This window comes from Zalophus californianus, chromosome 11, assembly GCF_009762305.2.
Source record: "Zalophus californianus isolate mZalCal1 chromosome 11, mZalCal1.pri.v2, whole genome shotgun sequence".
Classification (NCBI taxonomy): Eukaryota; Metazoa; Chordata; class Mammalia; order Carnivora; family Otariidae; genus Zalophus; species Zalophus californianus.
In genome coordinates, this window is record NC_045605.1 from 87436416 (window position 1) to 87449216 (window position 12801).

At 39.4% G+C, this 12801-nt stretch overlaps 1 protein-coding gene across 13 annotated transcripts in view; it reads left to right on the forward strand.

The window, feature by feature from the left end:
- CD44 (CD44 molecule (Indian blood group)) overlaps positions 1–12801 on the forward strand; it is an 86313-nt gene that overhangs the window by 52000 nt on the left and 21512 nt on the right. For 5 of the 13 annotated variants that reach the window (XM_027578349.2, XM_027578350.2, XM_027578351.2 and 2 more), the window contains exons 7-11: positions 1450–1578; positions 2823–2948; positions 5502–5615; positions 6089–6205; positions 10447–10575. The exons of 1 other annotated variant lie outside the window; for it this stretch is intronic. In XM_027578349.2, coding sequence (XP_027434150.1) covers positions 1450–1578; positions 2823–2948; positions 5502–5615; positions 6089–6205; positions 10447–10575 — 615 coding nt within the window. Of the gene's footprint in view, positions 1–1449; positions 1579–2822; positions 2949–5501; positions 5616–6088; positions 6206–8875; positions 9005–10446; positions 10576–12801 lie in introns of all 13 variants that reach the window. 7 more of the 13 variants (XM_027578360.2, XM_027578361.2, XM_027578352.2 and 4 more) reach the window with 7 other exon arrangements.

Below are 12801 nucleotides of genomic sequence, written 5' to 3' on the forward strand. Positions count from 1 at the left end.
CCATTCTTTCTGCAGAAGGAGAGTAATAAAAATGGTCCTTAACACTTGCTTAGTCAAATAAAGTATATTTTATTTTAACAAATATTTGTGTAAGGAAAATAGTGCTGATGTTATGTTGTGATTTCATATCATGGTGCTAAAGGTCATGCTGGAGGGGGGATGCAGAATAAAGAATATGCTATTTTTAAATGTTAAATTACAATGCTTATCTTCATAGAACAAATATTGTGAAGGAAAAAGTCTTCTTGTCAGTGCTTCATCCTGGGCCATTTCTGGGCTTTCTTGATAGCTGAAAAAAAAGAAATCTAATCACAAATACTTTTGTATTTGGGGATTTAATGATGGCTTCAGCCTCTCTGCTTCAACTTTTTTTTTCAGTTTTTTTAATCCACTATTTAATATTCTTCTGGTGCACATCATGGTGGCAGAAATGGCGGTCTTGGGACGTTTTCAAACCAGGGCTCTTATTTTCTGATCTTATTTGTGAGATCCTTGGGTCACTTCATTTCTGTCCATCTTTCCTGATTGATTACCACCTTTTCAAAATGGACTCAAAATGTCCTGTTCTGCTTTGCAAAATATAGTTTTGGTATAAAAAAGTGACCATGGGTAAAATTGCTGGGGGATCTGGACACTAAATGGGAAAAGGTGAAAAGGCATCTTTTTCTGTCTTCCCCTCCGTGTGGCATTCCTCTGTGTGTTGGGGACTGCTGGGATTATGTGTGTGGGATTGCTGGCAGAAATATCATACCCTAAATCCCTGGAGAATGATATTGGTTGGCCAAGATAGAGTGTGTAAAACACGAAGGGCTAGGACGCTGGAGAGCTTGGTTTCAGAATCATAGACTCTCAGATTTGGAGAGGATCTTCAATAGCCTAGCTCAGTCAACATTTCTAGTCATTTGACCTACACAATTTTCCTGCTAAGTGATCTTTCTGATGGTGGGGAACACAATACTTTATGAAGAAGTTCATCGTTGGATAGTCCAGATTATAACCTTTTAAATCCAACATTTGGGAGAATATTTGTTCCCCTTACAATGATCACCACAGGTCCTTGGTTTGGCCTTTTGGGAGCACAGACAAAAATTTAATCCCTCTTCTACATTATAGTTTTTCAAAATTCAAAGACTGCTGTCATGCTCTCTGTCATTCAGCCTTTCTGACTGCAGACAAGGCAAGTTCCATCTAGCACAGTTTTTTCCTCTTTAGGATAAGAATCATGAACCAGATGATATTTAAGAACTTTCCATTTCTGACATTCTATGACCTGCAGTATGGGCCTCAAAAATAAAGTGGGACTTCTGCACTTTTTCTGTTTCTTCCCACCATCTATATGAAGTATAGATGACTCTCTTGAGTGGCAAAAGAGTAGAAGCATATACAGTGCTGTTTCTTAGGGACTGATAATTAACCTTCCAACCATCGATTCAATTATGGTTACAACAGCTTTGATGAGCTCTAGTGGTACAACTCCCAAAACAGCAACCAAGAGGAGAGAAGCCCAGGATTGGATTTCATGGTGGTTTCAACCATCAGAGTCCAAGAATCATCTTCACACAACAACGATAATGGCTGGTAATGAGTTATTATTATCTTATTTCATAAGATGTCTTGACAGTTTTCAATAGTTCATTGACCTCAAGGATACTAAGCCTGAAGTCCATTCTAGTTTCACAAATATTTTTGATGATTTTCGAAGGATCATGAGCTCGGAGACCCATGTGTTTGATTTGATAGCATTAATAAGCAGATTTCTTCTTTCTATTCTATAGAATTGATACAGGCCTGGAGGAGGCTATTAAAAGAGCACTGTGAAAGGAAACCAATCTTTCTTGATGGCAGAACAAAATTTTGGCTCTGAAAGATATTCCAAAGTGACAAAAGTCATTAAAAATTCTTGACTTTCCAAGAGAAAATAAAATAGCATAGCTAGAGATAGAAAAATCTAGAAACTTTCCATCAGTGGAACTATTCTTGGGGCAGCCACTGAAAGTAAGAAAAGACCAATGGTCGCTCCAAAAGATAGCATGACTCGCATTCAAAGTATAGGAAACCCCTTTTCAGGAAAGAGACTCCTTCTACAGCAACCATTGAGAAGAGGCAGAGGGTCTCCGTCTTCTTTTTTCTGATGTGTCCAGAAGGGAAAATGTGAGAATTTCTCAGAATCTTGGCTCCAGTCCACTTTAGTTGACACTTTTGGTTGACTAAGAAATGCCAGGCATGATTTCTCTGTGAACTGACTAACGTCATTATGGCTGGGTCCTGCACTGTTGTTGGGATGGTAGCTCAGCTTGTGCTCAGAGCTCCTGTGATGTGATGCTGGAGAAGGTCAACAAATGAATTAACAAATCATGAATACACCCATGGGATTTTAAAAATGACAGACATGTGTTTAGATTGTGAAGGTTTTCTGCAGGTGGCTGACAAAACAAATAGGCACGTGTGAAACCTTTCCATTCTATTCTTGACACCCTCGCCTTAAGGGCACATGCTTAATAAATTAATAATACGAAAGCATGGGGGGGAGTGTTTATTGGCCTGTTTTTCTTTTGTTTCTCTGGTTGGGTTTTGTCCACATTTGCTCTTTTTACTTCTTAAAGAGATTGTTCAGTTGTGAAGGTCACAGCCAAGTGTCTTTAGATCTATGCATTAGCTTTCAGAGACCAGGATCTAAGAATCTGGGGGTACACAAGTCAGATGTCTCATTCTCTTCTTGAAATATTGGGAATTCCATTATACATTCTGTGCCTGATTTTCTTCCTTTGTCAAATGGGTTGCTTGGCATCCAGTTCAGCCACTAACATAAGTCACCACAACAGGTACGGATTCAAATATCATCTCAGCAGGCTGGGAACCAACTGAAGAAAATGAAGATGAAAGAGACAAACACCCCAGTTATTCTGGATCAGGCATTGATGATGATGAAGATTTTATCTCCAGCACCAGTAAGAATAATCAATTACAGTAGAACCATTTATGCAAGGCTTACTGATTAATCTGAGTGATGCCCAATAGTGTCTACCTTGGGAAATAGTTAATGTGGAAAATGAGCATATACCTATGACTGATCACACTTTAGTTATATCTTGGTAAGATAATGAAGGAAGAAAAATGACTTTAAAAAAAAAATGGAAGCCAAAATGTTTTTGGAGGAGAAATGGGGAAAATATTTATAAAACTCCTAATGCCTTAGGTTCTTTCTGTTTCGTTTACCTATGTGGTCTGCTGCTGCAGATTCTCCTTGAATTATTGAGCTTTGTCAGACAATAGCATAGTAAAACATTACAACAAGTATTTATTGTGTACCTACTGTGCTTGGTGCTGGGAACACAAAGATGGAAAAAGCCAGAGGTCTTGCCTTCAAACTCTGGTTTATTGAAGCAATAAAATGTGAGCGGGAGGATATTAATTAAAAGTTGTGGATGATTCTACATTGAAGACTTAGATGGCCCTAGAACAGATTAAAGTTGGGAACCAGAATTCAAGAATCATCGTCATCAAAACTTGGTTGAAATCAAGGAAACAAATCTAGTTTTAAAAAATGAGTAGGGCACCAATATAACAGAAAGACATTGAAGGGAAGGACAAACGTCAGCTGAGCCTTAATTAAAACAGTGCCAATTATTAAAAACAAATAGCGAAAATACTGCATAATAGTATACAAATTTGTGACAGTTATAAAACTTTGAGAACAGAGATGGCAGTCGCTGAAAAACATCCCTTAAAAAACCTGCAAAGGTCAGTCTAATATTTAGCCAGATGACTGGGATTCCTAGACCTATCTGTAATGATCTGAGATGTTGCTGAACAGAGATGAGAATTCCGAACTGACTCCACCATATCACTCCGTCACTCCTGTCCTTAGAGAAGGTGGACCTTTGCAGTGTGACTGTACTCTCTCAGGTCACTGAAGTTCTGACTGTCCTCCTGAAACCTGAGAGGACTGTCCCCAAATGGACAGCACCCAGGAAGGGAGGAGTCCAAAAATACAGCTTGGGCTTTGAGGCATCTGAGTATATGGCATCCATAGCACAATACTCAAGATGAACTAGATGCTTTATATCTAAGCTTTTAAATGGCGTATTTTTTAGCCCAGACACCACTGCAGAGCTTAGTCTATAAAACAAGGAAACTCTTTTTAATAACTTCAGAAGGAAAACCAAATAACCAAGAACACTGGAGCTTTACTGTCACACTGTCTTCTGGGTTCAGGATGTGGTCCCATCTTCCAGGTGGGGCCATGAGTAAAGATGTGGTCTTGATACTTGAGAAACTCAGTTTTCTTGGGCGGCAACCCCAACAGATCAACCTGAAAATAAATTGTGTGATCAAGTTCCCTGGGGGAAAACGTCCCTTGGTGTTTTTCATCTCTGTGGCATACTTTCCAATTTCAGTTCACTTTTCTGCTTGGCACCTGTGCACGTAATTCAGCAGAGTACCTTCTCTCTTCTGTAGGGGTAAAGACAACTGCCGCTTTTTCATGCTTTTTAAGAATGTGGATGATGATTCTAAACCCGACGTGCTTCATTTGTGAAGTCGAGCTGATAGTATTACAGTTCCGAAAAGAATTTTGTGTTAGTTGGGTATCAAAATTAAGTTTGAGAGAATTAGGATGGGTTTGCACGTAATATTTTCACAAGAGCAACCTCTCCCAATTTTGTCATGATCCTTCTGTCAGGTGTGTCTCCTACTCCAGCTCTATCATTTTGGGTGACAGTATCAGGCCTCTGGTGGATGTATGCCTCTCTTATTTTTTTTCCAGGGAGCTGCCGTATTGGTGGTTGGTGACCTATGGTGCTTTTCTACTGAATGTATGAATCTTGTTTTTCTCTCATTGGCTATGAATGGCTTGCTCATAAAATGCTTTGTATTTGATGAGAATACCATAGGTGTTTGCTAAATATTCAGAAATGTACAGCTAAATCATATGGCTGTTATAGGTAGATGTTCTTTCCTACAATCATCTATAGGAAATCCATGGTTGCTCAGGGTATGCCTTTCCCCACCAAAACTACTAATGAAATAAAGTGATCATATCATCATGGTATAATGTTCAGGTATCTACCTCTTTAGCCTAAGGATCTTGCTCTAACACACTTGCCAGTGATACCAATTCCTTGGGCTTTCAAGCACACAGAGCCATTACAGACTGCATGGATGGGCAAAATCTCTGATCTTCGTTCTCCTCGGTGGAGGGCTGGTGTTTGCAAAGCTGTTCTTCCTTCTGCTGCAGCTCCTTTGGCTGCTTTCTCTGGAAAATCTCATGTTCTGACCCCAGTGTATTCTGTGACAGAATGCGGAGGACACTGAGGTGCTTAACAATATGGCTGAATCAAGCTGAAATCCTCTCTGCTTTCCCTCCATTTCTACTCTACCATCTATACGAGCTGGTATAGATGATTCACTGTGTAGACCAAAGAAGGGAGAGATGTGCAAAACAAGTGGTGAAGGCTCAAGAGCTAACATTTTCCTAATTGCTTCAATCATCATTATCACAGTTCCAACCACACCACGGCTTTTTAACCACCCAAAACAGAACCAGGATTGGACCTCGCGGAGCCCCGGCGAATCGAATCCAGGAATATTACTTCAGACTACTACAAGGATGACTGGTAATGGGTTATGCATACTTCATTAAAAAAAAATTTTTCCCCCTCAAAGTCTATGATGCTGCAAAGGTCAGTCATCAGGACATGCTGGGAAATGTAGTTCATGTCTCATCACAAATTCTTAACTTTCATGAGGATACTCAGTTCGACCTAGGAGTCATTTATCAATCATACCATCTGGGCACAAGATACTTTATGTTGCTTCATTATAAAAATGAACACATTAGCATGGTTTATGGTGCTGCCCTTGACAAAGTGATTATAGTAGAACAACAGGTGATCATTAAGAAATTTCCTGCCCATTGATTTTTCTCTTGGGAGAGATGAGTGGAGTCACTCAAAAGTATTGAGCGTAGATGCTCGGAGGTCCTATTTAGGCATGGCACTGTTAAATAGCATGCATTTTAATGGAAGAACACAACACCAAAGGTTGGTTGATAAAAAAGTCACACTGTATATAACCATCATCATGGCAGATGTGGACCAAAGTGGCACCAGTACTAAGGGAGAGGCCTGGCCCCGCGAACCACACTCTCCTCTCATTCACCATGAGCATCATGACGAAGAGGAGGCTCAGCATCCTGCAAGCACAAGTAAGGAGGCTGATGGTCAGCAGTGCTGGTGTCCATGACTTAGTGAAGTCCTTCTGAAGAATAGGGAAGACTTTGTTTAAGACATTAGCCACATCTTCTATTTCTATACAGTCATCTTTTTTATCCACAGAGCATGCAGAGCTGCCAAATCTACACACCAGTTTTAGAAATTGGGAGAAAAATGCTAACTGGTCAGCTTGCCCAAAAGGTCAAAATGGTGGAAAGGTTAAAATGTTTTTAAAAGATCTGAGATATGTTTGTTTTTTGTGTTAGAGATTCCTCGAGGTTCCATTTGGGTGATTTGTGTGTGTTTATGGAAATGTGTGAGGAAGCTGTATCTTTTGGTGCTGTGCAGTGGGTCCTGGAAAGAGAGCTTGACAAGTGTGATCTTTGGAATCCTTCTCTTCTGTGAAGATCTCTGATGAATCAGTTTCTTTTTTTACATTCTGTACCTCACTGCATTGTAGAAAGGCATCCCCTGTATTCTTTGGAGAAAGGTCAGTAGCTCATAGAGACTATATCTGAATTTCTGTGACTGTTCTTTTTCTGCTTTTAAGCCCAGAGTAACTTGGGGAAGACTTTGATGCTGTTATTTCTACTTATGTGCCAATATCTCAGGTTTTCCAAAACAATCTCAAGTCTCACTACTGGTCTGTGAGGCTAGGACAAAAAAAAAAGTAAGAAGTATATACTCTTCTTCTTTCATCTCTCTCTTGGCGATATGCCTATCATGTTTGGAATAAAAGAAGCTTTAATTTAGGGTAACACCTTGTAGCATCTTTAAAACTATGGTTCAACTATCATTCTGTTAGCCTTGGATACTCCTAAAGCAAGAATGTAAGAAGCAGCCACTTAGAAACCAAAGGGAGACGTGAGAGTTTGAGGGATGCCTTCAGACAACAAAAGAACATTTCAGACATCAACTAGGACATAGGTTTTAAGTCCTGGGCATTGTACCGAATACGCCCAACAGGCCTGCATCTCATTACTTCTCCCAGTAGATTTTATTTTTGTGTGAGGACTCTGGGCATAGTTAACAGGAGTCTTCTGATAGAATAAGGCCATGAGAAGCAGAAGTCTCTTCAGAATGGGATTCCGTACCAATCCCCTTTGGAACCTAAAAGTGTATCTTAGAATTTAAGGCCGTTTGTACTTAAAAAGGAGCCAGCTACATGAGAGGCTTGGAATTAATGAGCCCATTGTCAGAAGGTGGTGTGTGGGTGGGGGGGCATCATTCCTGGAGGGTAGTTGAAAAGCCAGATGTGACAGAACCTCACAGAGGCCGCTACAACAATTCTCTTATCAGTACTTGCAAACATAAAGAGATTCTGGTTGGTGACCTCTGGGCTTTATCAAAGAACATTACAACTCCTAGAAGAGAGTCAACTTTCTTATTTTACAACGGAAATCCTATACTCTGCTAATCCGTATGTTGAAAACATCAAAGGTTACTGGGTATTTAAAGGATCGTTACGTTTATAAAAACAGTGTTGTGTATGCCCATGCGTGCATTTCTGTCTCTTTTTTTTTTCCTTTCTTTTCTAAAAAATGTTGAAGAAGCAGTTTATGTTTGGGTTCATTTCCCCTTTTTTGTAATTAGGCTTATAGTTTTTCTAACTTCATTATTTGTCAGGAAGTAGTGATTTAGTCAGTGGGAGGTAAAACTGAAGATTTGGGACTTTTTCCTCCCTCTGGATAACCACTTAACCCCAGGAATGTTTTGGCCAGTGCAAGGGTAAAATGAGGACACAAGTTTTATTTTTTAAAGATTTTTCTTATTATCAAATCACACATATCTTCTTCTAAAGTTATGAAATACAACCCAGTTTTACCAGTTGCAAAATATACTTTGGCTTGGCAAGTTTATAGGCTCTCATTGAACTAAAAATTTGCTATTAGTTGCTATAAATGAAAATGACACTGACTTTCTGATTTTCCCAAAGGTACCCTGATACAGTTTTATTCCATTCATTTTATTCTTTTTGAAACTGGACAATTACAACACCGAGGGGTTGACATTTTTAGCTCATCACACGTTCCTATTGTTTATATAATGCCAAACACTGGCTAGAATAGTTTTCTTCCATTGACTTAATTTTGTTAAAAAGTAATTTTGGCAATTTTGGATGCCACGTAGACATAACCTCGTAATGTGCCAGTCATTGTCAACATCTTTCATGCTGGGCAAATCCACTGCTGGTGCATTTCCAGTGCATGCGATCGTGGATTATGTGACCACCATTTGAGAAGGCCTCCCACCATGCTGGTTTTGTCATCAATTGGTATATATAATACAGTCCTCCCCCCAAATCACAGCAGCAAAGAGGTTAATTCTTTGAACACACAATTCTTTCAGACAAGGATATATGAGGCCATAGAGTATGGTAAACTAAGAATCTAAGAATCAGACTGGGAATTCATAGACTGTGGTCCAGTCCTAACTTTGTGCCAATCTGAGCAAAACTACTTTAGGTCCCAGTTTTCCTATCCGAAAGATTGAAGAATTGGGCCACTGATTTCTAATATCTCTTTCAGAATATCAATAATCTCTCTCCTTGCTGCTTTCCTTTTCTACCTTTTCTCCCATGTGTATATGGCCTTAAAGTATTAAGATATGTGTTGGTAAGGAAGTTGGACAATCATGGTTCACAATTGACATTCTTCTCACAGCTCAGGCAATCCTTAGTAGTACAATGGAAGAAACAGCTACTGAGAAAGAGCAGTGGGTTGAGAATGGATGGCCTGGGGAATATCCCCAAACACCAAAAGAAGACTCTCATTCAACAGGAGGGACAGCTGGTAATGGATTGTTTAACAAGCAAACTTGGGTGGAAGCTTCCTCTTGGGTTAAATGCTGAGCATTGAGGACACGGAACAGAAAGACATTGAAGGAATTGTCACAAGATATTAAGTTTCCTTAATAAATTATGATGTGGCCAACACAGAGCCAACCCTTAGATGCTCATAACAAATCACGAAAACAGGAATGATATAGCATACAAAGGAGACACAGAGAATGTGTCTCTTGCCTGTCTCACTTTCAGATCTAGTTTTGGGCATCCCCCAGTGAGATTGCAGCAGAGACTCTGATCTGACCAAATACTCCCTCTTGTTTTATAAAGGAATCTACAGCATGGCTTTATGAAATACTGGGCACATTAGAAAGCATTTGGTCAGAATCCTAATGTTGGAAGAAATGGAGCCAGATAGTTAAAAAATACCTGCATGATGTCATTTAGCCCTTTGGTCATGTCTATTTGGAGATTTCTCTTTGGATGATTGGTGCTTTTTTTCTTACATTTACAAAAACACACTTTCTCTATTCTTGAGTTGTGGGATTGTGGAACTTGGACTCGAGTTCTGTCATCTCTAAGTGATGCCAGATAACTTCAGCTCTGCAAACTGCTGTGCATGATTCTTTTGTCTGTGTGGCAGAAACACGGAAATGCATCCTGTCTTGTAAAAGAATGTGAATTCCGTATTCTCACTTGGTATCAGAATAGTCCCCTGTTTCCATTTGCAACATAGAAGACAATGCAGAATGTCCTTTGGGTGTGTGGCAGCTTCTGAATGCCTACCTGCCAGAGCAGTGGATTCAGTGACTGGCTGCGTGGTGTGATTAGTGCTAAGGGGCTACTACTGGAATCTTCTCTACCTATATATCTCCACTGGCTCAGAATGATGCAAAAGCAAAAGTGTTGAATTCTTATATGTCCCTTGAGCTGTGAATCCCATTGTTAGAAGGTAATGCTTCTAATGGATTCCATTCATGCTTTTGAGATGAATGGCACTTATTTCAGGTTTATCTTGTGGGAAGCCTGATTCCTTCTCTAAATCACTGCCAGCCCAATGTGCATTTCACTGGGATGTGGTTGTCTCGGAATGACATCATGTGCTTAGATACTTCCTCCTTTAGGGGATGGTGGCCACATGGTGTGTAGTTCAAGAACCACTTCTTTATCTTCACATGATGACTATAACTCATCCTTTATTCATGCAGGGGTCATTAATGCTTTTGTGGCCTCTACTTCCCATGCTGATTGCTAAGTAAATGAGCATGAACAAACCCATACCTGCTAAAACATTCTGTGTTTACACATCTTCTTGGCCCTCTATACCAGGAAGATGCTTTCATTGTCTTGTCTAGAGAATAAAGTCTTTTTAAAAGTATCAGTGTATGTATCCCTGGCCAGATGTCAACTAACACTTTGACATTTGCTTGAACTACATGGTCACAACAGCCCCAGCCCAAGAAGGCCATCCAGACCAAAGAATGACAACGCAGAGCCAAGAGGACAGCTCCTGGACTTATTTCTTTGACCCAATCTCACATCCAATGGGACGAGATCATCAAACAGAAAGATGGATGGGTAATAGCCTCTGAGCTTTTTTTATATATTCTGTTTTTGACAGCCACCCAATGGCTATTTATTTAGAAATGTGCCCTTGATTTTAGACTGCTTCTTAAGGCACCTGAAGTTTCTTTAGAAATTAGTTTTCTAAGTAGGGGTGATATGGACATTCATCTGAATATGAAATCCTGGGCTGAGACTGAAGAATTCAGCCAAAGGGGTAAAGAAGAATTAGTCCTAAGATGGTGGGAGTGGAAGTTATTTTCTCTGAAGAAGGAGCAATCTCAAGGTTTCTTTTCCACCTACTTTTAAGTACAGGGTTTTAAAAAGAGTGAAGTGACTGAATTCAGTTACTATTGTCACTGTAGACCCAAAGATGTAACTTGTCTTTGGGAGAGAAACCTTAGAGGTAAAAAATTGGTGAGTACTCATTTTAAACAAGTAACTAAAAAGCTCAGAGAGCGTTATTCACTCTTGCCACATTGAGAGAGAAATACAGTACCCAGTGACAGGATTTAGACCACTCTTTGCCCTCAATAAATGTTTGCAAATTTAATGAATGGACAACTTTTATACAGGATGGAATCCTTGTTTTCTTAAATACCCATTCTTACTTACCTATTAGCAATTAAAAACAGAAATGAAAGAGTAAAAAAGATACTAGCTGTAGTTCTGCAAGAATGGAAGATTGTAATTCTATCTGACCAGTTTTTATATTCAAAAGGAATTCTTTATCAGAGAGAATCTGTAGGAGTTGGCAGCAGGTGGTGTCATCCCTTTTCTCAGTCTTTACTAAGGTGAAGAATCCATGCTCCTTACTCTATCCATGAATTGAGTTACTCAAGTTGTTTTTTTTTTTTAATTATTCAACAAGGTGTCTTGATGGCACAAATGTCACATTCCAAAAAGGGAGATAAACCAAAAGAGTCAATAGAAGGATGTGAATTTTCAGTCATAGCATTGAATACATTATCTGGATCCAAACTGCCAAGGGTATGCATAACATAAACTGTATTGAAATGGGTTCTAAGAGCACAATGATGATGTCTCTCGATATTGAATTGAACAAAATTATCTTCAAAAGGAATCCCACAGTTTCTATGGCTTCATTTCTTTAAAACATCCTATGCTGTACCCCAATGTTAATGATTAGATATCCCTTAAGCTACAATTGTATTAAATGTCTTCTAATGTGCAATGCATTATGGCTACACAATGTTCCATGACCTTAGCTGATTTAAAATTTAGCTAGGAAAAGAAAACATTTATCATCAATGATAAATCAAAATGTATCTAACAATACTAGACAATAGGTAATAGATGTCAAATGAATGTTGCCAACAATAAACACAAAAATACAGAGGACCCTCCAGAGAGTGTCAGAGAAAGATGCATCTGATTCTGGTTTTTTTCAAAAATGGAAAAGAAACATGGATAGTCAGAGAAAGGAAGTCAGGGAAAGTTTTTCTAGGAAGGTGACTCATGTAAGGAGAGGCATAAAGGAAGGGAAACCAAGGAATCAATTTTTCAGAGCAACTGGGTCCATGTGTCATAAAGGAAGATGAGTTTGAATGGCTGTGTTGTGGCCATTAGGTTGTGGGGTTGAAGTGCCACATGCAAACCCAACACACATGTTCATGTACATGACTGCTGGAGGCTCTGGTATATCCATGGTGGAAAACCAAGCCAGTAAAAAACCTTCTGGATCAATATTAAGTTTCCATACTGATGAACAGAAAGAGAGCCCATTACATTGAACATGTCAAGGGCAACACAAATGGCTTCAACCATAGAATGGTGCAAAATGTCTTGAAGGAGTCTACTTATAAAAGGGAAGATGAGCAAGAGTATCTAGACACTTTCAACAGACAGGACGTTTCTGGGAGAATACCCATTTGGGGTTTTGATTTGGGTTGGCCTTTCCTCCTTTTTGAAACCTGGGATAATACAATCAGCCACGTTTTGTCCTACAGAGATCTTGATTCTCTTTTCTTGTATGTAAAGGCTTCAGTGTAGATGCAAGTGCCCAATATTCCAGTGTTTCCTTCTGGAGTCATCTGGACCTGATTAAATCTGTCTGGATGCAGCAGTGTGTGAACTTTGAGCTAGAGAGCCAGCAACAGCAATGGGGCTCTTGGATTTTTGGTCACTGTTTCCCTCAGGACTTGTTATTCCAGCAGCATGGATTTGTGGTATTTACTAGAAACAGCACATTTAAATGTTTCAGTGACACTTCTGTATCAC